Here is a 26,709-nt window from a genome sequence, read left to right as displayed (position 1 = left end):
CTCCTCACTTGCAGTTAGCTACTAGCTAAACTACAATCCAGAGTACCCAGAATGATAATTTTAAAAATTGTTCCAAAGACTACATTATCTATAGTTCAGATTTTTAAAATAATCAGAAAAAGGTTTGAAAATGATCATTTCAATTCCTCTTGAAGTCTTCCAATTAGAAAAAAAAAAGACTTAAAAAATTTATAAAAACTGTTTGGCATAAAGTAGGGATATATTTAGTATTTGGAGTCTGGCAGTTAAATTTAACCAATATGCCCTCATTTCAAAAAGAGCTACAAATATTTTCAAGTAATTAAAATAATGTAAACAGACATAGCCAGTCCTACAAAAAAAGACAGCTGAAAAATGCTTTCTTTGACAAACCAACAGTGTAGCTGGGTTTGCTATAGAGCTGAAAAGCAGCATATGCCTACTCAGCAACATTCATTAAAAAAGATGTTTATCAGCTGCAGAGCCAGCACAGAAGCAGGTGAGGGTGGAAATGGGGAAAGGAAAAAAAATTACAGTAGAATAAGACAGGAGAGTCCCAGCATCACTAAGTCAGAGCCTATAATGGCTCATGCACTTTTCAAACAACTCTTAAGTAACGTAGAAGATTTAGTTTACCATGTCTTACTCAAGATGTTTTACAAGAATTTTTGTAATTCCTTAAAAAGATTGATATTGCAATTGCATTTAACACCTCCTCCCTTAATCTTCCGTAACTACAGCAACCTGAACTAGTAAATAACGAAATTGTAAAACAAGGACCTATCAAACCCATTTGTATGAAAATTCTGTGGGTTTGAACTCCATTTTCTACTGATAAACAGCTGCAGAATTCACTCATTCTTTGGCATCTTAATGAAAATTATACATCAGCATCTTCATGAAAATGATATATCAAAAATGACTTGTGCTATGTATGAAAATAGCATAATTCATCATATGCTTTCTGATGCCTTCTTAGAACTGTTAGAGACAATGACATTAAAAAAATTCTGATCTGATGGAACTCAGGAATGAAAACCTTAAATGGAAAGTTATTCAAGTTATTTGATTAATTTAGGATGTATAAATCATTAAACAACTTTTAACTATTTTTGGAAACTGAGCTTGTTACCATCAGATCAACACAAATACGCAATTATATCCAAATAACTAGAAAGTTTAATGAAAGAAAACATAAACATACTAAGATGAAGGGTAGTATTTAAAACCTCAGAGTCTATGTCTACTGTGGGGTCATCTCCTAAAATATCACAGCCCATGCTAATCAAATCCTTTGCATTACTGCAGTTACAGCACAAGAAGTCTTTCTAAGAGAATGTTCTTACTAAGAGAACCCCTTCATGAAGGCTTCTGTCATGAGACTGTCAAACTGTCTAATATAACAATTCCCAGTACTCAGGTTTAATCAAGCTAGACAAAAATGTTGGAGGCACTCCAACTGTTTTATGGCTTGGGGCATCAGGGATCCTGAGATTGCTTCCCAAGTGCTGTCAGATTCTACATCTCCCAGATTTGGAATCCTGGCTTCCCTGACAGTCTCCTAATGACCACAGGAAATTCCACTACAGCAACTCCATGTCTTCATCAGCAAAAGAAAAATGCAGCAGTGCATCCAAGATGCACTCCTTCAAAGACCCATGTGTCATAATGATTTTAAATGAAATATCAGCTTTTCAGGATTTAAATACATAGCAGCATAATAATAATTTTTTACATTCCTGGCTGTTTTAACCAGCAGGACTGTTGCCTGACGGACATAAACAAATGCCTGCTGTTCATGTGTGACAACAAGACTTAGTTGTACGAAGATGACAAAGGGCTAACAAAACTGTAAGATGAAGGTAAAAAAGAATCTACAAGAATCTTGATGTAGCCTACGGACCTTTCTTCTGAAAAATTTATTTTTAAAAGAAATCTTACTAGATGGTGCATTTCAGGATTTTAACATTTCTTCTTTTGTATTTGAAAAAACAGTCTTCTCTTTGTCTGGAGTGAGATTATTTAATCACTGCCTCAAACTTGCAATAAAAATACTAATTACCAAATGTCACATCAAAATGGTAAATTGAAATTGCTGCTTTATTCACAAATGTGTTTTCCTGTTCTCACAATACCAATGACTACTTACAAGTTTCAGTGTTTAATAGAGATGATTTACTTGAGAAAAAAAATACTAAAAAATTTGATAGCAGTAGCAGCTTGATATTCAGGAACATCTACATATACCCCTCGGACTGTAAGTCAGAAAGTCGAGGTACAAAACCAGATTTTAATTTCAATCTTCCAAAACTTGTTATGTTTTTGAAAGTGATGATTCATTACTTGTATGTAATAAGCTTATCTCAGGACTAGCAGATACAGAAGGATTTGTGGTTTATACATCTAATTTAGAGAAAAAATTAGAAAATTATCTTGTACAGTTTGCAGGGAGGAACTGCAGAACCTCCTAACTCCTGCCTGTTTGTATTTGATTATATATATACACACACACACACACACACACACATTATACATAATACAGCAGCTCAGAAATCTTACCTGAGTCTGCTTCATTGCCCGTTCCATTCTGCGAGTACTTCCTCTCTCCAGTTTGGTCCGAAGGAGTAACGCTGATGTCTGAATGGCCCAGAACTTTGGCTGGGAGAGCAAGCACTGCAGAGAAAAAGAACATTTTGTCATTACTTCACTTTTAAAGACACTGAAGACAGTAAAGTTTTTAACAGTGGTCTCAAGCATGAATGCTGTTTCCTAGTCTGAAAGTCAAATATGTGGCTGTAGGACTTATTTGATGAACTGAGGGCTGTACAAATTACCTTAATCTATTTTCAACATAAAAAGTGGCCTTCAAAACCACTTTCTCCTTCTCAGCTATGCATCCATATGGTGCATTGACCAAACTGCACAAATAAAATGGCTACTCAGAATCAAAGGAAAACAAAGAATTTGATCCTGGGCTGACTGGCTCAGCCCTCTCCACACCTGCATATTGGGTAGTTGTAGACACCAGCAGGGATCCTACTTCTCAAGGCTGAACAAATACAGTTCTCTCTTGGCCTCTTCTCATATGCAAGGTGCCCTGATGCTCACGTTAACAGCACTTCCACATGAAAAATGTTGAATTTGCTAAGAATCTGAAGAACATTAATTAATCGAGAACTTGCCGTGACTTGAGAATAGCAGGAAGAATTTTTGACTTCAGAAGATGTATAGAGAATATGGAATAATCTATGTAAGCAGCTTTCCTAAAATCATTTTAAGTTGTCATTTGGAACATGCTGCACTGATGCCAGGAACACAGTGCCAGTCTCCAACCACTGATTTTCAGGGAAGTCCAATAGAAGACATGCAGCCAAAACAGTTTTGATATCTCTTAATAATTTACAGACTGCCTGGACTCTTTCCAGTATGGTTTTAGACAGAATATACCATTTCTGAAAAGTGAGACAGCAGGAAAGCTTCCTTGCTAATTTTATTGACACTGAAAATACAATCCATCTTCTCTGAGAAAATATATTTGTCCATAGATATTTGTAGACTGAAAAAAAAGCCCCAGTAGTTTTGTTCTTTCCTCTCAAAGATCTCCCAAAGCATTAAAAAGCATACTTTGCTCGTGGTTTGTGTTTAATGCCTGACAAGTTTCTGTCATGTTGTAATCTGTTTTTGTTTTCCCTAGTGTTTTCAAAGGAAAGGAAGCAGAAAGAAGCTATCTAAAAAAAATTTCCTCCAAACAAAACTACAATAGGAAGAGAGGCAACAGCAAATAAAAACATAAATGAAGGCAGTATGAATGCCTTACAGCCAAACACTTCAACTAATCCCACTCTTTGTGGCCAAGAATCTCTGCACCAACTCTTTCCTGACTGCTACTCAGTATTAGATTAACAGGCAACCAAAGGCTTCTATACTGTCCTCTACGTTCTGAGGACCTGGAATCAGGGAACACAATCACAATGTTCTCTATTCCGTAGACTTTCAAGTGCCCTTTTACCATCCATAATCACTAAATCTGTTAACTAATATATATCCTAGTTCCAAGAGCTCATCTCTCCTGTTTCATCAAACTTCAGTCAAATATCTATTTTTGTTTGGTCTTAAGACAAACACAAAAAGCAAGGCATGCCTAGCACAGGACATTGGTGTCCAAAAGGTTACCCTTTCCCCCATTTTCTCCACTATTAGTTTTCTGTCATACTATTTAATTTTTTACTTCAAGGGGTTTTTTTCTGTGCTACCTGGTGGTAGATACTAGTATTTATTTTGCAAAAGAACAATGACAACTAAAAGCCTTGGCTAATAACGCTCCTAAAGATATTTTCAGGTCCAGTTACTGCCCTTGTCCAGCAGCAGAGTCCTTGTCCTCTCATTGGTTCACCTTAGCAAGTGGCCCAAAGAGGGCAGAGCATGAAGCTTCTGTGTCCACACCATCCAGCTCTGCAGGAGAACTGGTGGCCCAAGAGAGCCTCTCCTCTGTCTCTGTGTGTACCTCCCACACCACCACCTAAGCAGTGACTGAAGCGAGCATGCTGCATGAGCTGTGTATAAAGTCTCCTAGGGAGGGAGGGAGGGAGGCAATCCAAAGAGAAACAGGATGGAAGACAAGCAGAGGTAATTACATTTCACTCCGCTGCAGGAGTAATGACAAGTCGTATTTTGAATAATGATCCTGCTTTTTAAAGGTATTCATGAAACAAAATGAAAGGTATACTTGCTGTAAAATTACAGAAGAAAAATTTAAAAGTTCCAACAGTTTTATTGATATAAAAAAAGCATTGCAAATGCACAAGACAATGAGAAGCAGACCTAGTTTTTATTTAAGAAGCATATGTAATTGTATACTTGTACAGAGCTCACAGTCCTGTGCCAGAATTCAAATGCTCACCTTTTCATTGCCTAATTATAACGTTTAAAGCACTACAGAAACAAAATAATACATGCATAAAGGGCACAATTGTTTATACTTAAAGGCTGTAAAGAATAGTTTCAGAATATGTAACCATAACTATTAAGCAAGCTTTAATCTTATACCCAAAATGTCCAAATACTCCAGGTAATAAATACTTTCTCATAAGATCCAAAGCTTTATATTTTCACCTGGAGCTAAATCTAGACTCTATTAATAGGATTATAGGTTAAAATAAAACAACTGGGGCAAAAAAAAAGGTAATCAAGATCATGCAGGTTTTGCGAACATACTTGAAAGTTCATTATATTGCACCAAAGGCAGCTAAGAAAATTAACAAAATAATTCTGAAACAAAACCACTATGGAAAATCTTCACAACTCATCTTTGTTCTTACTTTAGGGCAAGAACAATAAAATAAAGGGAAAGAAACACAGGAAGATTAGACAGGGTGAGAAGAAATGAAAGGAAATAAGGTTATGCAATATCTTCTGCACAGAATAGAATATTTTCACATGGGAAAACTCATTTCTCCAATTCTTCCACACATTTTTTCCTACAAACAATATCATCCTCTCCCATCATATCAACATGCAAAAAAGGAGATGACCAAAGTATTATACAAACCAGAACACTTAATTCAATATATCTTCCTTATATGATATTCAAATGAAACAAGATGATGCTGCAAGTCTTAACAAAGTAGTCCATTATTGTACAACACTTAGAGTATCCCCATAACTATGTAAGAACAAACCTTCTTCTCCAGTCAACCCGTTCCAGATTGCTCAATGAAGTTATCGATGCCCTGTCCCTGGATGTATTCCAGGCCAAGTTGGAAGAGGCTTTGAGCAACCTGGCCTAGTGGAAGGTGTCCCTGCCCATGGCTGGGCAGTTGGAACAAGATGGCCTTTAAGGTCCCTATCAACCCAAACCATTCTATGATTCCAAGTAACACCTGAATTGTGAGACAGATAGGTGCACAGTAGTAATGACACCCAGATCAAACTCAGCCACAGATTTCTGTCAAACCCAAAAATCAGGTACCATTAATGAATGATTCAGCCTCATTATTCAGAATTTAACCTAAGTGTGAAACACACACTGATCACTCTTACAGCTTTCTGTCAGGCAAACAGAGAAAGAATTGTATCAGTAGGTCATGACTTATAGAAGGTATAGATTGGTCAGAGCGACTCTTCCACCTTTCTACATCTACTATTTTAAAAAGTTGGAATTCCTATAAGAATTCTTCCCAACATCGAAGTCAGGAAGACCTTACCTAGGCTTATTAGACATGCTAGAAAACCTGGACCAGGTAAAGATGATTCTTGTTAACTGCAGCTCTAAATAATTTTGATGTTTTCTTATTTTTCCTTATGATACATCTAGGCAGTAAGCCTATTCTTTTACTCCTGAAGCTTGCTCACTGATAAACTATCAGTAGCCTAGCAAAGTACTATGACTGCTATGATGGAGCTATCATCTGAAAGTGGACTTGCAAACTGAGCAATTTTAATTGCAACCAGTTGTGGAATTCCCAAGAATTTGCACATCAGTCCATCAGTGAACCAAAAATATTCTGCTTATTGGCCAAATTGCCAGGATGTGGTGAAATTACTTAACTGAAGTCACAGGCATGAGGCACCCTGAGGATTGCTCTGTTTCTCTGTCATCCCTCCAAAGATATGACCCTTAGTTTAGATCCAGCTCAGGTTATTTGCTAACATATTTTAAGTTACAAACAAACAAGCACAAAACACTGGGGGAGATTTAGAGAAAAAAAAGAAAAAATACTCCTCTTTAGTTCCCTTATATTATCCATTTCAGTTAACATACTTCAGGAGCTTTGTTGTTTGCTTTTCCAAAAAACCACACATTAAGATTTTCAAATTACTCAGGTGGATTACTTCATGTCTACTTATCAGTAGTCTTGCTTCATATAACCACGTATATCTTTATTTGATGATTTTCAGTAATTCATTCAGACAATTAACATGAAACCCTTATTTTTCAACACATCCAAAGGCAAAATGGCAACCTTATAACCCATTCTTCTCTGTAAAATGAGGCAATACCATGGCCTCTTTTCCACATTCTATATCCTGCAGAATAGTCCGGTGAGTACATAAAAAACCCACTAACTGGAGATGTGACTGAGGCATGAATAGGAAAAGGTGCATTTGCCCTGTATACATATCTGTTAATCTCTGGTGAAGGACTTTATTACCAAAAGCTAACTTAACAAGTGCTTAATTTGTTTTTATGTACACAGCAAAGAATTCATTGACATAAAAACTTCTGTGGAATTCAGTCCTGAGAACAAGAGGAGAGAATCAGTATGATACTAGGGAGAATGTGATTTGTTTTCCACATGTTATTCTCATCCAAATAATCTTTCAAGTTTCTGTATAAGTAACGCTTTTCTTCTAAAAAGTCATGTTCAAATGACATTTCTTTAATTGGAATTTTTTTGGAAATTTGTCCTAGCACTAAACTGGTGACCAAAAAAGCAAAATGAAATAAAATTAAAAATAATCAAACCTGAAAGATGCCACATTATTGTGGAAAAATTTCCTTACATTAAATCTACGTATTTTCAACAGAATAGCATTTCATAAAACATACTCCTTGCATTTATGGAAAAAAGTATGTACAGAAAACTCTGCCCTGGAAAGTAGCTACATGAACTTTATGAAACTATTTTTAATTGCCTAAGAAAGATTAAGGCAATCCAAGGTCCAGAGGGAAACAAAAATTATAGAAATTTTGAGCAAAGTCCTTAAAATATTAACTCCTCTACTAATCAAGCTCGAACACAGATGATTTGCAGTAGTACTGGCAGCATCTGGTAGAAATGGGATTTGTAACTTTAAACAATAATTCTGTTAGAACCCTATAAGGTAAAATAAAGTACATTTGTGACTAAGTGGTTTCCAACACCAGTGCACTTTTTATGTTTTAGTGAAAAGCGCAAGTATCAAGAGGGCAAGAAAAATACTAAATTTCTAGTTGCAATTAAGCAGCAGAACCATGGCTTGGCAACAAAACAAGCCAGTCAGTATGACCACTTTTGGCTTTTCTGCTTAGTGTAGAAACATGTAAAAATTTCCTGTTTGCTCAAACAGATCAAGCAGCTCTGTTCAAATCAAGTATACATACCTATCCTGCTGTACATGCCCATCCCAAAGATTTTAAAATAAATAGGAATCAAAAGAATATTTGATTATATAGCATCACTAGCAAATGTACGACACTGAGGTTTCACAGAGCTTAAATTCAACCTAGCAGTGCTTTTATTCTTATTACAACACTCAACAGTTTACCAATCCTTCGGTGACCACAAATTAAGAGGAAACTGTAATAACTATGCATATACACAAACCCTCAAACAAATAAACAACTAAAATTCATTACTGTTTTCTAAATAGGAATATTTAATGGACAAGAAGTAGTATTTGATGTTTAAGCTGATTTAAGTATGTGTCAAAAGATTGCTTTTAAGCACAGAATGCTGTTTTACTGGCGAATATAAATATTTTAATGCAAAAAACTACTTAGCAACCAGCTAAAGGAATTATTATCTCCTTGTATCTATATTTAAATTAAAAGTTTGTATTTTGCAATTATCACAGTACATATGCTCTTTATACTCAGAAATGAAATTTCCAATAAATCTAAAAATGCATTCAAAATTGCAGGACATTGAATAATAATTACAATAAAAAGCTTTTTGTCTTTGATACACCACTATCCTTAGTTCAATGCTACCCCCAAGACTTCCCTGCTATGTGCAATGATATATAATTATTGTATGTAAACTTCTATATGCATTTTTATGTAATTGCATTGAAATGGAACCCTTAAACTAAAATGTGCATCTGTAAACACCCATCTGATTCATCCCAAAGGCTTAGCTCAGAGAGGTTGTTTTTTTCATACTAAAAGGGGAGCTCCTCCAGTGTTTTCATAAATCATTTTATTGAAACTGAATAATCTGAAGTTCAGACAGAAACAACTCCATTCTTCCATACTTAAATAAATAAATATTTTAAAAGTATTTTTCATTTCTCTGAGAGTATCACCTTAATGCATGACAACTTCACTTTAGGTTCAAAATTAAAATATAATCTGACAGACAAAGATTTCCTCTTGGACAGTAAATTGGAAGCAGTAGCAACAAAACACAACATATTGAATTCAAGCCTACTGACTTTATTGCTTCTCCTCAAGGAATCCGCAGTACAATCCCTGATTTGTCCAAAACATCATGAGTACATGATAGCTCTAAACAAACAACAGTGGTTAACTTGGGAACAAACAAATAGGATGATGAAGTAAATCATTTCAAACCATCCTCTCTTTTCAGCTTCTGTCATCCATAATCACTGGCATTGCAGACAACATTCCCAAATAATAATTTTGGAATCTGCACCACTGCACAGGATGGCAATTTGAGCACCTATAAATTCCTCACCTTTCTAAGTATTATGAACAAGAAATATTTGATTGCATGTGTCAGTAATTGGATACCACATACTAATGTGAAAAAAACAAATTTGGGGCATCTGTTAATTTGCTTGACAGCAAACCTTCAGATAAATAATTTCTAGAAACATTAGGATTGCTTTAGGCACAAGCGATTAGGCTGTATATTCTCCAGTTTCATTTTATTAGCTATGAACACCTTCATATTTTCTAAGGCCCAACAAGAAAAAAATTACATTAGGATTTCACTCCAGATGATTCTTGTTTCAATCTGACGAATTCTAACCCTATTTGGCATAATTATGTCCTTGAAGAGCAACACAAACAAGATACGGGACACAAACAAGGACAATAATATTTTTATACCTTAAGAATGCAAGGCTTCCATAAATACTGTGACAGTGGATATGCTCAGTGGCAAGCAGAAAGGGAGAGAAGAAAAGATAGTCTAATTTATGCAGAAAATCTACTTCCTAGCATGGACTAGCCAACAGACTTTGCAGGCTGGTTTTTGGCTGGTTTTTTTTCCTATTTAAAAAAAAAAATCTAAATGGAAGGAGTATTCACATCAGTGTGTACTGTACTCCTTTTGTACTACATCTTTCCTCCTAAAGGTAAAAAGAATTGCTCAGATGTCAAACAAACATCAAAGGCCCTGTTGGTATGTTTTAACAACTACCAAAACCGGTGCTGTATATGCCTTGACACATCTGTTTAATTTCATACTTTCACTAAACATGGAAATCTGTCCTACACTTCCAGTCATTCTAACAGAGTTTTGGACCAGAAAAAATCAAAATATTATCAACTAATCCTGCAAATTAGAAGTGTATCTACATCAACATACGAGCAACTGTCTTAAAAATTTCTGCCTTTTTCTGTGAAATGGACAGTAACTTTAGGTAGCAATCAAAAGCATCTTTTTCCATATGACTTTGACAACTATAACTTAAAAACCAACAATATGCAAAGTCTTTGGAGTTATAGATTACTACTGATTTAACAGTCTGAGGGCAAAACTAGCAAGACAAGGATAATTTACATTTTTTTCTTTGCAAACGTGACAACTTGCATTATACACTTCAAATTAATTATATTTCCATTACATTTTCATTTATAAGGCATTATTCCAAGTCCTGTGTTAGTGTTTCTTTTTCAGTGTTGCATGAGGAGAATGTGTTATTACTTGGTTGGGTCTTAAATACTTTCTTGCCTAACAGCATCTAATATAAATTCTACATGGCACCTTTAGAGCATTATGCCAAGACCTTTGCACTGTAACAACAAAAAAAGAAAGCAATGCTTGAGCCTGTATGAAGTGCATTAGCAGAAGTTCTGTATTTTTGTTTATTAGGTCTCTCAGTGTTTCAGTGAGTTGTTACATCATGACAGCATGCTACAGAGTCAATCATGTGATCACCTGTGTTTTTTTTAAGGCCTCTTCAAGTTACCAGGATTTATAAAATTGTCTGACAGTCAGTTAGGGAAACCAGAGAGACAGGCAGAAATCCTGAAAGTATTAAAGTGACAGAGGAGACGACTTACTTTCCTGCACTGGCTGAGACATCAGCATTTGCATGGTGCCATTTTCCAGTACTGCTTTAATATTCCATATATTTCAGTAGGTTTAGACCACACATTCAGCATATTTTTCCCAAAATCTAAAGCTATTCACTCAACTATATGACAGGGGTTTATTTTGGTCTATAAAACTAATCCTGGGACTGTTCAACTAAAATAGCTTTTCACCACAACAGGTGTTAGCTGATCATTAGCAGAGCTGGGCTTAAAGCTCTTAACCACAGCCATTAGAAATACCTCTTGGTGTTAAAAAGTCAAGAGCAAGGCCAAAACACCATCAGTGATCTGCACAAGGGACTAGTTTAATTAGAATGGCATTTTTAAAATTCACTTTGTCTAGTCTTGTCTGCTAGCCTCAGCACTCAAATTATAACATTACGTCATTGTAAATACAGAGTACCTTTTGTTGACTTGGACTACTAAAACAAGAAGAAAGTATTTTTATTTTTTTCTTGCATTGCTACATACTTCAATGTGCTTGAGATTTTTCCATATACGTAGTTTCAGAAGCTTGGATCATTTAATGGAATTGGAGTAAAATATTAATTATGAGTGCTTTAAAAGAAAACATATGTGTACACACACACATACTGGTTACTTTTTTCAGTTTTCCTATTGTCCATACACACTTTATAAGGCAAAATGCTAGAAACCTCTTAGGTAAACAGTTACTTATTTACACTATACTACTCTGATCTAGAAATGAATGCTAAACTCAATAGAGTGGCAATTATATCACACTTACCAAAAGGCAATTTAATGTTCTCAAGTGTCTCATTTAATCTTAGTCTGCAAGTGACAGACTCTCTCTCTGAAATTTATCGTATCTGGAATTTATCACATCTGAAGGTACATTAAATACAATATAAGAGTTATTTTGTAGCTGGCTCAATCAATTCGAAAGTTCGAAGGCAAGACTGGAACAAATTTTCTTCTCAGAAGACTTAAAAACTATCCCAATACATGAAGGCTAACGTAATTTCACTTCAACTGTATTTTCCACAGCTTTTTCTACCCCACTCAAATAGTGTTCTGTAGCAAATGGGTAGGTCTTGATAACATCCACCCACAGGTATCATCATATTCTAAATAGATCATTCTAAATATATTTCCCCTCCATGGCACTCATTTTAAGCAGTAACTCTTACTCCTTCTGATATCTACCTTGCAAAGGGACAATTCTTGCTTCTAGGCAATTATGTATGCTAGATCAGCTTGGAAACTGTGCTGGCTATTGTACCACTTCTGTAGTATCTATAATTTCAAGAAATAAAAAAAAAACAAACAGGCAGGAAAGCTTGGAAGCTAGTTCTACTATCTGCTCAAAGATACTTGTTACTATCTATTAGAAATAGCAATACACTTCATTATCTTTCTTTAGCCATCTCTTCTACCTCCCCTTAAAAGAAAGCAATTGTGGCTGGAAAAACCCAACACAGTCTCTTCTCAGCAATAGATCAACACTGCTTCATATTCACCAGCAACCTTTTCTTTTGTTGTCAATACTCAAATTCAGCACTGTCAGCTGACAATACAGTTGAAAGAATTGATGGGGAAAAAGGATAACTTCCCAAGAGAAAATATCCTCAGATTTTACAGCTTGTTCTATTTGTTTTCTTTAACAAAGGAAACACAGGCAATATTCAGGTAAAATGAGGCTGCCTTACCCCTGGTCTCAGTTCTTCTAAGTAACATTTGTCAGGAGAATATCCAACTCATCTTTGCATTTTCCATCACCATCACATTTGAAACCTGAATCATCTCTAGTCCATTTTGCCTCTTCGGTGAATTTTATTTTTGAAGAAATGGAGCAAAAAGAATCCTACAAAAGGTCTATATGTGCTGCTTTTACTAACTGATCTAAATATGTTGTTCCATGAAAGGTTGCATCTTTATTTTTCCCTCCCTCTGCTTCCATGTACACTTCCTCACACGCAGAATACCAATCAAAACAACTCAGTCTCCTTCTCCCCAACTACACTGTTCAGAACTATAAAGGGAAATGGTTAAGCACTGTTAGAACAAGGTTCATATCCAAACATATGAACTGCCATAGCTGTTCCTTCTTCCTGTTATAGTCTTTACATTTTCTGAATACACATCAAGAGCTTCTTCAGCTTTTAAGTTGGATGTTCCTAAGTTTTCTCTTGAAAAATCCATCTCATGCCATAACCTTGCAACTAAGAAACACCAAAATATTGTGCGTAGTAAAAAAATTAAATGATAGGGGGGTCCTCTGACGTGGACATTGGGATACTGGAAACAGATCTCTAGTCAGAAGTAGATGAAACACAAGCACATGATGATTGTCTTTCCAACTAGCTCTAAATGTAGATCTGCAGATAAAAGTGAAATGACAGCCCAGTGTCCCCCCTGTGATAAAATTCACAGTGAAGAAGGTCAAAGAAAACTAGAGCACTAGAGAAATCTTCCCTTTCACAGGAAGTCTCATATGTTCCACAAAAAGAGCTGCGTGAGAGGAGTACAAGATTTACGCTTACTGGAGAATTTTCAGTGGAAACGAAAGACTCGAAGCTTCGCATGGATTTTAATGTAACAAACACAAAAAAGCAAGCTCATATTCGCCTGCATGGAATAAAAATGTAATAAAAAGTATGGAAACTTATAGTAAGCTATAAACATGATTCTTTGCTTCTATATAATGCAGTCTGTGACTTAACTTGCATTCATGCAGGTATGTAACTTGCAGAGAAAGGTATGGAAGAAACAAATATTACAAATTAACGCCATTTTCGACACAATGAAAAAATCAACTTGGATCAGGTCTGGCTAGGTTTCAATACTTTTCTCCCCTTAGGATTTTCTACTTTCTAATAACAGTACAAAGATATTATCAATCAAATTAGTTCAGTTCTACTTATACAACCAAATTGCAGATGTATCCTGGATGTACAGAATTATATAAGTTTTCTTCCACATTAACAGGCATTGGTGGGCTGATATTTAGTTGGCTTTTAAGAGCTTAACACTCTCTTATGACTCCAAGTGGTATACATATTGTATCCTCATGGAAGATATAGAAGAAGAATATTTTTTATGCTGTTGCCTAATCTGTTTTTTGGGTTGTATTTTGGTTTGCTTTTTTCTTTTCGTTTTAAGAGACTATTTAAGTTCAGAAGTGAGCTTTCCTTGGAGGTTCTCAATTGTTTTTTTAGCAGAAGGAAGAAAATAGAGAAGAAAAGGAAACGTCATGAAAAAAAGAAGATACTATTTTATTTGAAGGAATCAGCTTTCAAGGACTAGTGAAAGGTAAACCACATAAGATATGGCTCCTATTTTCACTTAGAATGGAGCCCAGCCATACAACTGACACTTGTTCTGTTGTGCCAAACACATCACTTATTCTGTGTTATGCTGAAAACAACTTCAGCCAGATTTGACTGTAGTAGCATTGTTTTTTTCAGGTCTGTGGTTTGGACTTACTCCTGAAACAGCATAAGTACAGACTTCCACACCACATCACAGTACTGCATTCATTTCCTAAGGCCCAATCTCAATAGCAATAAATCACAATTTTGGATACAAAAGACTAGACTTTAATTCTTTGGTACCAATGATAAGGATTTCCCTAGTTATTAAACAACAGCAAATTTCTCATTTTAACTGCTCAGCCTCTGGAATTTCACCATTTGTGCCAAGATTCTCAACACATCATGTGATTTTGAGGTTATATCCTGAAAACAGAGAACAGCACCTTTCTTTTTTTTTTTTTTTCCTCTGCACAGGTAGTAAAACAGTGAATCTGGTTTGACAACAGTCAGATATCATATATTAAAAAAAGATAATTTCAGGACTGTATGCAATGGTACACACTATCTGAGGACTTGCAATCTATTTAGTCTCAAGACAAACAAAGCAAATGACTGAAAAAAAGGCTGAAATTTAGAAAAACTGTGTCAGTGGAGGATATTTTCTAACTTGTTGGAATTGGCCATGTGGGAGAAGAAATATGTCGTACTCCCCTTGCAAACTACCACAGTAGGCTCTTAAATCCTCTGCCCTTCATGCTCTACCCCCCTTCAGCCTTGCCTCTCCTCTGACAAAGCGCATTTTTGGAACAGACAGTGCTATAGGTTAACTCATCCTCTGCTGATAGAAATTTATTCTTCCAGGAGACAGTTATGACTTTTAATGTTTCCATTTGTTACTGCTGCCTGTGGCTACAAACAAAATCCACGACTTTTCAATACTTTCTTCAGATTGGTCAATTTTTTTTTTTTTTTTTTTCCAAGTAGTAGTTCTTACTCAGCAAAATCCAGGTAAAACTACACATTAAGATTCCCATTTGCTTTTTTCTACTTTGCTTGTTATAAGTTTTCAGGGCAAATTCACTGCTTCCAAAACTCTGGACCACTGGAAATGACAGATCCTGCATCCTTATGCAACTGACCAAGGGTGGTGGGATTAGTCTGTTCTGCCTGCCTACTTGCATTTATGAGCTCACCACTACGTTTTTTTCCCATACATTGCCAGTGATACGTCCTGTTTATCTGGTCTATCAACAGCCTCTGGAAGAATGCTGCTTTATATACTGTTGTTATCTGATGCCACATAGACTTGTACTCTGACAGCAACTTTTATCTTTAATTCTACAATGATAACTTCAGGACAAATATCCATTTACAATAATTATCCTTTAAATACCTTGACTGAGAATCTTTTGCAGGAAGAGAATATAGGGTAGAAAAAATACTCATTCTCAGACAGATTTGGAGTACAACCATAAAAATTACACAAAACAATGAAGCCTCAAAAGTGCCCTTCACAGCCTCACTAAAAGGCAACAAATTATCTTCCTGGAAAGAACCAATTTAAATGTTTTCATAATTTCTTAAGTTTAACATTAGTCAATGGCACGAGAAGAATAACAGTTGCATACAGATTTACATTGTAAAATGCATATGTTCCATTTGTGAAGCCATCCTATAATGATATTCATTAGTAAAAATCAGCTACCACATTATTTTCTGTAACAGGAACAGTCAAAAAAATTCAGGAATAATTACATGTCTAGACCAGTGATTTATAGTAAGGCTGTCACTGACTTTATTATTCACCTATGTCATAACAAATTACAGATTTTCTATAAAACACCCTCCCAACCTTCAGTCTGTAAGAACAGCTGTCTGTAGAACAGTCAGACACAGCAAAAGAAAAAACCACACAATGCCAGGCAGGGGTCTACAGAGAGTGTCTCTACCTGGTTTTCCCCCATTTTGGATGCCAGCATCCACCACAGGAATTCTGCCTACCATGGTCTCCATGGTTCAGCAGCCTACATACCGCAATACTTGGTGTTCACAGGTAATGTAACGTGATAATGCAAGAGGCATGCCTCACTTACTGCTTGGTGGGCTAAGGGGCTAGGAGATGGCTGGAGTTTGACAATTTCAGTGAAACTTCTAGGATGGCCTCACTAGTTTCCCCAGAAAGAGCATATTAGCAAGTCTCAATGCTCATTAAAAGACACTTGATTTCTGGTTTCATTCAGTTCCTTCCTGACTTCACCAGCAGAAATATTTTGTCTCTTTAAAGAGCTACTGCTCTCACATGCAAAAGCATCAAGCTGCTGGACGCCACTGGCACCCTGGCTTTAAACCTTATGTGCCAAAGTTTAGTTTCCAGGAGCAAAACAAAGCTGCCACCTTCCTTTCAGAGACTGAAGACACAATAGTCCTGAAAGACGACTCACTCCTTAAGCAGTAACCAAAAGTGAGGAAAGAATGGAATAAAAATAGTCACCAATACATTAGCAAGAAAGGAATTAGGGAAGATGAGAGCAAGAGTGAAAGATAAACAAGAGGCAAGCGCTGACAAAGAAGGGCTGAGAGGAATATGGCATGGATGAGTAAACAAAAAGGGAAGCCGACACAAGCACTAGTGACTAATACTAGTGGGGGGGAAGAGTGAGAGACTGCTGGAGAGCACAAAAGAAAATCCTGTCTTGGTGGGCAAAAGTGAATAACATTCCTAAATCTGACAGAGTTGTGCAGAGAGAAGCTATAATCTGAATATTTATTCGAGACAAATGGCAATGTCTGGGATGTGCTTTGACTTGAAAGAAGTTAGAAGCATGAGCTGTAATGGATTAAGACTCAAACACAATAGTCTAGCATTTGATCAGTTGTATTATGCACAGAAACCACACCAGTTATTAAAATCACTACGAAATTTGGATGAAGAATCATAGAATGGGTTGGGTTGGCAGTGACTCTTAAAGGCCATCTAGTCCAATCTCCCTGCAATGATCAGGGATATCTTCAACTCGATCAGGTTGGCCGCAGCCTCATTCAATCTCACCTTGAATGCTTCCAGGGATGGGGCATCTACCACATCTCTGGGCAACTTGTTCCAGTGCTTCACCACCATCTTCACAAAAAATTTCCACCTTGTATCTAGTCTGAAGAAGCTACAAGACATTTTACTTTGACAAACAAAAGAGCCAATCTTTTTAGTTATGTACCTCTATGGTTTGCATCTTCCCAGCTTTATTAGAGCTACAACATACAGAAATAAACACGTGCCTACTATAGATAAGGAAAAGACACAGAATATACAGACACAAAGACACACACTGCAGTTCTTGCACAATAAGCTGTAAGATGAGAACTGTATCCTTACCCCAGCCACTAAATGTCCTGCTTGCTTTTTGACTCTCACTACTTAGCTATTAAGAGCTTCAGACCATGCAAGCTGTTCAAAAACAAAACAATTTTCTAAACATATTTCATCCCTTTATTCCAAAACTGTAAGGCTTTGACAGATATGTATTAAACTAATAAGCAAAGAAAACATCATTTCTAGCAAACAATAAAAAACCAAATTAGGTACAATACCCAATGCATATGCTTTCCCTCTCCTAGTGTTGCAATGATGAAATCAAACATCTAATCTTACAGCACAGAAAAATCTTTCACAGTCTATTTATAGAAATCTGTAAAAAGTATCTTCTCTCTCATCTTCTGTCTAGACTAGACAGAATTCATTGGAGAATGTGTTGGCCCATGTATTCTGACAAATGTACTTAAGAAAATCTAGCTGACACAAGACATGAAGTCTTTCAAGAAAGAAAAAAGCCCAAGTTCCAATTTAATTAATGCAAGACATGCTTAAGGATAATATAGACAAGACAGCAAAATCTCAAATATGTCAAAATATATCAACTAATACCTAGTGATGATTTTATTTCAGTTCAGAAAAGGCCTCAAATCTCAGCTTCTCAGAGAGAAAAACATTAAATAGCATAAATATTTTAAAACATTTTTGCAAATTGAAACATGCAGAACATGATGCTTTTAAACATTTTATTGGCCTTTATTTGAATAGTCTTCATAACTAACAGCTCTACTTGCTATGATTAATGCAGTCAATCCAAACATGTCAAAAGTATTTATGTTATACCATATTATCATATATGCTATATGCTAGGCATATAAATTATACCAGAAAAAAAGTCTGAAATTTCTCACAGTAATCATGAGATTCATTTATGATCACACATTGCTTGAACAGTCCACTAAATGAACTGGCATTGCTTCTATTTCCTGATGCAACGGGCTAACCTTCATGAACAGAATATGAACCTCTCTTATTCATGTATTTGCATAACTGGAAATTACTTTTCATAAGGGTCACAAACACTTCATGTGAATTACCTTACAAAGTTTTCCTGCATATTTGATGTTACAAATAAGTACTAAAAGAACACTTTGCTTTACTTGGCATGTAAATTATACCAATAAAAATCTATTTCTGGAAAAAAAAACAAAAAACCAACAGCTGAGTAATGGGGCTCTGCTGGCAAGAATAAAAGCTTCCCCCCTTTAGCCATATAATATGTGATCAGTACTTTAATTCAAGCATTCTATAAATACATGTAAAATAAATGTACATACACCCTCCATACAGATGTATTTAAATGTTTCACAAATTACTTTAACCATACCATCTTACTTTCTGGCCAACAGCACATTAAAATTCCATTTTTCTATTTAAATGTGCTGCTTCTGATAAAAGGAAGGAAAGGAAATATTGTGGAAATACCAGAATCAGAGCTGCTTAATCTTGGTCATTCTGCAACCTAGAGGACACCGTGTTTTTCCACAACATACTGAAGCCAACTAACTCCTCATACAAGGGCAGGACAATGTACAAAACCATAACCAGGATCACTGCTTAACACAACAGGATTTACTCAAATGAGGACAGCTAAGCAAGTAAAGGAGTATTTCCATGAATCTGAGCTGTAAGTGTTTCTTTGGAAAGTTTTTCAAAAATAGTTACTCCAAATCTTTCTCAATAACATCTCCTTTCAAAAGTCCATGGTTTATAGACTTAGAACTTGATTAAACATTTTTTTCCTCAAAAACCTTGAATTGTCTGTCAATAAATGTACAAAAGAAAATACTAACTAGAAATCCTTTCCATAGATTGGCTACCTAAAACTTCAAAAGGACAGAAGACCAAAGAGAAAAAAAAAATTAAAGAAAGGAAGAATCATTGGAGCCATTTTGGGGAAATAGAAAAAGAAAGTTGTGCAGAAATGGGGTAAGATAGATTTATTGCTTATCAAGTTCATATATACTTTTCTCAAAGCAGCTAGAATAGAATAGCCAGAACTGACATCCAAAAAAACCAAGAACAACAGGACAGAGACATTTTACTCATGAGAAATGAATCAATGAGTATCAGATTTGCACATTTCAGACACCTCGGGAGGGAAGAAAAAACACATATTTCATGACTGCAATTGTAGTCAAACCTATCCTAAGGTGTACTAAGTCAAAAAAATCATTACTTGTTCTGTATTTCATCTTTAACATAGACCATAAAGATTGTTTGGTGTACTGATACGAAAAATGTCCTACTTCCAGCTGAAACACAGACATGATATCATCAGAGAAAATTAAACTCAAGCTGCTTAGACACTAGCAAACTAGAATTCAACCACCTTTATTTTTTCAGATGCTATGAAACAAGCAAGATTTGAGTAATATTTGAAGTACTGGTTTTGGAAGAAAAACAAATGAAGGGACGATATTTAGGTAGGTAGAGAAGATGAGGGCAAGACATTACAATAGCTATATAAATTTTAAGAATAATTCTTCCTCATATAGTGTAAAACAACAAAAAATTTACTTTGAAAAAGGGAGGTTTGGCTCTACTCCTTGTTTAGTTCATCAGCGCCTTGTCCAGCCAAACAGTCAGATCAGAATATAAGTCACTAAAGAAAGTGACTGCTAGTACTGATAACATGTGAACTAATCATCATAACATCATCAAAAAGGGGTTACTAAGCATCAGACAGAATAGTGAGAACGTCTTATTTCCTTCAGATGATACCTCAGACAGCATTTTGTTGAATAGGGGGTTTAATTTCACCTTCTTGTTGCAATGAAATCTTTCTTGCTGAAGTAAATTATAATAGTTATAACTGGTGAAGGACATGAGAGGGGGAAGGGAAGCCTGGGACATGTCAACTGGCTGTCAGAGAGGCTGCTAGAAAAAATAAGTGAGCTGCTGATAGATAAAGAGGAAAGAGGAGGGGGAGAAGAAAGGCTGCTGTGGGAAAAAATGTTATTAACTGTCATCAAATTTGCCTGCTTAACTTCTCAAACCCTTAGACAGGCAAAAAAATCTATCAATATTTAAACATGATTTTCATGTTCTTTTACCACTGCAGTTTCAGTGAGCCCACTAAAATCTATTTCTTGAGTAATTCTGTACAGATTATACAAAAGAGCACACTATGCTCGAAAGGAAAGGCTATCCCAAATTTCTTGCTCAGAAAGGCACACAATAAATCAGGAATCATCTCTTGCAAGATATGATGCAAGCAGAGCTGTGGATCCCATGGACTGAGGGAAGAATGCAGACCACAGAGGAGAACAAAGTTGAAAGGGATAAAAGTGTCAATTATGTTGAAATCTGATACTTTGTAAAATAAACCAACTTCAGACAGACTGTTACTTAATCCCAGTTTTGGAATGGAATGCAAGCTTCACCCCTGCCCTGCAACACATGTACTACAGCACACGGTTACTTTACCCTAACACTTCTAAACGCACACAACAGCAGCAAACATAACTGACAACAGCAGGCCAGTCTCCTACCCACAAAACATTGCAAACCCAAGTACCAGACACTCTGTGAATAAGCTTCCAAGAGATCCAGTCGAGTCTTTGCACATGCAGCAGAAAGAGGCAGCTTCTCTTTTGCTACACTCAATCTGATTCGCCAGTACTGTGTGATGGGCCAGAACACATACATGCGTTAAATTAGCAAGTCTTTAGATCCTGACATTCCTGCAAAATGATTCAGACTTTTGAATAAAAGTCTTTAGAAGGAAAAAAAAAATGAAAGAAAAAAAAAGAATAGCTTTGAATTCATTTACTTAAAAAAAAATCTCACTAGTAACTAGCAGGGCTTTGCCGAGATAAAGCCTTTACAGTGTTATAATCTTGTAACCAACAGAGGCTATTCAAAATGGGCAACACAGCTTAGAAAAGAAGTGAAAGAAACTTTTTATAAAGCCACAAAAGTTACAGCAGTAGAGACACATGGCACTCTTAATGAGCCTTTCAATACTCTTGCTGCTTATAAAACATGAAAAAACTGCAGCCATTTTCTCAGCAGAGAAAAATGCACTGCTCTTATTTAAGCTATATAAACAACTTCTCTTTAGAAACCAAATTGGCATGTTAGTTTTACAGAGTTTTGATAGGAAGGCTTAACATTAAAAATATTGTATGCCGTGATTTGATTGCTCCCTAGTTACACATTAATATCGCAAATACCATAGAAAAGATGAGAAAAACAAAGCATTTCCATTTCCACCTTCCACTCCCTCCTCCCAAAGCTCCCTTCTAACAGTGAAAAGCAGAAAAAGTATTCATATATGCATATTCATACACACACACTCAATAAAATGTGCACTGTAGTTCTTCACTGTGATTTTCAAAGGTACCATACAACATTAGCTTCTATTGCACTCAATTAATGCCCACCTCAGGAAAAAAAAAATATATATCCAACCACTCTAAAATTCCTTAGTAAGAACAGTCTCTTATGGAATCAGTAGCTCAACACGGGGGAAAAACATTCCCATCTGGTTTATCTTTGGAATACATGGTATTCCTTAGATTTTGCAGACTCCTTACACATTCTCCAAGTCCTCGATCAGACCTTGGTATCCCTCACAGTATTACTGGAACAATTTCAGAATGATACATTATTTCTGTTAGAAGAGGGTAAATAACTTCACTTTTGTGGTCCAAGCAAAATACAAGTTACTACACTGGGGTTTTTCCCTCTTTAAGAAAGATATCCTCACCTGTTCAAAGTGTCCACAGACCGAAGAATTGCCAGAGCTTCCTTTTCCCTCTTTCACCACTTAATAAAAAAACTGACTGTTCTACTCTCCATAAATCCTGTGAAGCCTTAGAATTATAAGAAACCAAAGCAACTAAATTTTCCATGGTCCCTTTTATCTTCCTTCTAATCTTCCACAGATTCCAAAGGATACAAACATGGGGCTAAGATATGGGATGCAGAAAGCAAGGCTTCTCCTTCACAGTTTCTGGATACTTTCTCTTCTCAGTCCCCTACAGGTTAGTAGTGTTGCTGCCACTCAATGTCCCTTGATCATAACACACTAATAAAGGAAAAAAGTAATATTCTCCCACAGTGGGCTAACTGCACATTTACCACAAAAAAAATTTCTCCTGGACTGTTCAATGGCTTTGACAGATGGAATGGGTAATTTTAAGGACCAGATGCAGCTCCTTAACCTTGGATATTTGTTGGAGTGTCATATTAGACTACGAAACAAGGAACTGTTTCCCCAGTATGTAAAATACAAGCTATAGCATAAGCTTTCTATGAAGCTCTAAGAATTTGTTTTGCAGTCTAATCTTATTAGTCTTTTTTTAAAAAAAGGAAACAGAAAAATGCAACACCATCCAGTATTTAATATTTTCCCTATTTCTCTGCAAGAACTGTGTAATATTAAAATTATAACATAAAGGAATACTTATCAGTTCTTAAACAGATGTTTCATGTGTTTGCAGTCCCCTGTTCTAAAATTTATGTTCACATCACAAACATCTTTATAAAGCTTTAAGTGTAATTTTTTTTTTTTTTAATATCATGTACACTTACATAGCACTGTTGCTCATTTCATCTCCTCTTTGGTATACTGTCTGAACTGTATTACCTATTAGAAATAATGCAAAAACCAAATATTTAATGGAAATTATTTTAAGGCTTACTTTTGCTCATTTCCTAAAAGGATTTTTTTTCTGAAAGAAGTATTTTGGCCACTGATTTACAGCTCAGTGAAGTACTTGTGTAGTTCTAGGGAAAAACTGCTGACCAATATAAAATACAGCAGAACTTCACAATTGTATTTTTACATTGAAAACAATCCACTGAAATTAAAGAAGGCAAGGAAGCACATTAGGCATTGTAAAACTAACTTGGGGACCTGGGAGAAAACTAAGCAACAAAATCTCAATGTAAAAGCAGCATTGATTTAGTTCTTTGGTTTCTTGCATTGTCTAGTTCCTACATCCTACAGAAAGCTCTGGGGGAAAGTTTTACCGAAAGGAAGAAACCAGCAATTTTACCAGAGAAGCACTGAGTCTCACTACTGGTTTACTGTCCTACCTTCCCTCTCTTAAAAATGGCTTTTGAATGCAATATTCAGTTAGGTAATCAGAAAGTTCACCAAAGACCAACTGTATAACTGTGTCTCCGAAGAGAATTTTGTGATGCTTGATTTCTAAAAAATATCTTAGCTTTCTTCGGAGACCAAGTGCTTACCATAATAAAATTAATTTTTAAAAATTATGATTTTTTCCCTACACTATTAAGCATGAGTAAAATAACATTTAATCCCCCTCAAAAAGTAATGCTTTATTTTGTCTTTAGTCTTATGCTATAATGTAGAATGCAAGCTACATTACTTCTCATGTAAAGGTACTGCATCAACAACTGAACTATAAGCAGAAAAAAAAATCAAGTGCATCTAATTTCACTTAAGGATAAACATCTTAAAAGTTGAAATATTATGCTGATGGGTAAAGAGATTTGACTAGAATACCTCAAAATTTAAGTCCAAATTCTTGTTACAAGAGCTGCTATCCCAGCCAATGGAACTACATACACACCTCACAACTAAGAAAGCAACTCTTAGTTACAAAAGATCGTACTTTTAGGACAATAGCAACTATTTCCAAGCGACTTTAGTAAATGAAAAGCAGCAATCCTTTTGTAATTGACTGCAGTTGCCAAGCAGTGAATTAATAGTGTTATTTTTAGTATTATAAGCTATGTTAATAGATACAGATACAGATATAGATATACAGATATCTCTTACAGATCCAGTAATTTTCAACTTTTACAGATATAAAAGGGAGTTTAGAATGTCAGTTTTCCAAACTGCACCTAGTACAAGGCAGGACAACATCATCTACTTGAGTTCAAATTGATCATCCTCTCCCTCTCGTACTACCTAGATCTTTATGCTCTCTGCTCAAGAGAAACTGCATGTCACACGCATTTATTTTGCGGTGTCCAAAGCAAGAGGATCTCTTGATGATCCACAGATTAATTAAAAATGCCTTGTAATTTTTCAAGTTTCCTAAGATAACTTGAAATGCCGTGCTTTTTTGAGGAAACAAGAATTTCAGAAGATATCAGATGAATGCATGACAACCATCTAACCAGCCTGCAGATTTAGGAATCCACATGTAGGCTGAGAAGATGCCTGCTCACACACACACACACACAGAGCAGTTTGATGCTAAAGAAATTACTAGAGCAGCATTGATATAGTGCTCATTTGCCTACTGTTTTGGCAGCACCAAAGCTTGGTAAATACCTTAAATACAAGTGATAACAGCTACGGTGCCATTTAATTTACTCACTAAATTAGTTCCTAGCAGTCACTGTAGGAACTAAGCCTGTGTTAACATGGACACAGAACATTCCTACTGCCAGGGAGCAGTGATGGATTTGCCTCAGTGACTCAGATCTAAGATACAAAAGAGCTCAGAGATTTCATCATGAAATTCTGCAGTGACTATTCACAATTTTAGGTCAGATGCAAATACCACAAAAGGTACATTTATTGAAAAGAACTCATGTAAGCTAATATCTTGATTCCTGGTTTTGGCTTCCAGGAAAGATCTGGGATGGTGTTATTACAGTTCATACTTGTTCTTGTTTATGTCTTGGGAGCATAGGTCAAAATAATTCTAAGATTCAACTATGTCCCTACATCCAATTAACTTGGAAACATTAAGCAAAAGTTTAAAGAACACTACTCTGATACCAAAAATTATTATTATTTACTCTAATGTTTAGACTACCAGCTACTTCTTTATGTCACTGCTGTTCAATAAATTTTGGATTACAGTGAGATCTACATTTCTGTTCATCTATTGCCATAGACCCTTCTTTTTTACTACTCTGAGCACAAAGTGATAGGGAAGCCTACACAGATCTCTCAGCTATTTCTCTGGAGATCTAACCTGATAGTGGCTGCTGATCTTACAAGTGTGAAGCAAGCCACAGCTGACTTAATAAGTCTATAAAAATATAAATAAATAAATGAATGAAAACATAAGCTCCCCATAGTCAATGCAGTAAAATAATTAAAGAATAAGTTAATCAGCTGTCCTGTGATTTTTTGAGGGATCAGCCACTAGATGGCAGAAAAATGCAGTTTAATTTTCCCATCATGATGAAGAAACCACCCAACAGATCGCTTACATCTGATGTAACAGGTAATATTATCTGTCAAGCAATGTCAGATAAAGGATGACAGGAAGGCTGATTATCTTTCTTCCCTAGTGCACAAGCTACCTTGACTTCTTCTAACCTGCTGTAAAACTTTAAAAATACTTAAATGCTGGAAAACTCACGTGTTAAAAGTTAAACCTCACACCTACTTTCATTATTCTAGAAAGGACACCTCTAAAGGAGTTGGGTCAATTTTGTTAAAGATGTTCTATTATCAGAATATCACTCCATTTAATATTAAAATGATAGAATATATGGAGAACTTCCAAGATTCAGATATATAATGGCTGCTTTTCCACTCAAGAATGATGTGAACAGTAGTGGGTAGTGAGGAGACTGAAGCAAAGGCTATAAAAAATAGTCCAGGGAGTTTGGAAATAAGAGAAGGAAGATTCTGAGTTTTCACAGAAAACCCTATTTCTACAGTTTTATAGACTGCTTTAACATTATTTTAACAACAAAATGGCAGGGTTTGTTTTAATGAAATTACATGCACATCTTGAAACTTCATACATTTGTATTAACGTTACTTTTGTGGGAAAAATTGTACTCTCATAGTTTCAGCATTTTTAAAAAAAGCTTATAGTACTCAGTACATCAGTTTGGTGTCACTGCTGCAGGCTTTTTCTATGTGTATATTTCCTTACTTTGCATGTATTTATTATTTCTGTAATCTTTTGTTCTCCTTTAATGGTCATCATTCTTTAATATTCTTACTGGATACTTCAATGACTACAATAAGAAAGGAGAGTGGACAGCCTCATTTTTTCTACATTTCAACTTTTTTCTATTCTCTATTCCTACCTTTTGGGAGACAAAAAAAATGCCCAAGGCCAGAACAAAACTGTAGTTCAAAACAAAATACTTCACAAAATGAGAAATTGTATCACTATAATCATTGTAGTAACGAAGAG

General features: G+C 35.7%; 1 protein-coding gene across 1 annotated transcript in view; it reads right to left on the bottom strand.

Annotated features, from left to right (window-relative positions):
* TTC27 (tetratricopeptide repeat domain 27) overlaps positions 1–26,709 on the bottom strand; it is a 113,451-nt gene that overhangs the window by 51,155 nt on the left and 35,587 nt on the right. The window contains exon 10 of the mRNA XM_042024997.1: positions 2,539–2,652. Coding sequence (XP_041880931.1) covers positions 2,539–2,652 — 114 coding nt within the window. The remainder of the gene's footprint in view (positions 1–2,538; positions 2,653–26,709) is intronic.

This window comes from Corvus kubaryi, unplaced genomic scaffold, assembly GCF_017639235.1.
Source record: "Corvus kubaryi isolate FWS band 111438036 unplaced genomic scaffold, C.kubaryi_AGA036_p1.0 37266, whole genome shotgun sequence".
Taxonomy (NCBI): domain Eukaryota; kingdom Metazoa; phylum Chordata; class Aves; order Passeriformes; family Corvidae; genus Corvus; species Corvus kubaryi.
The sequence above is the reverse complement of the archived record's forward strand: the minus strand, read 5'-3'. Positions and strand labels throughout refer to the sequence as shown.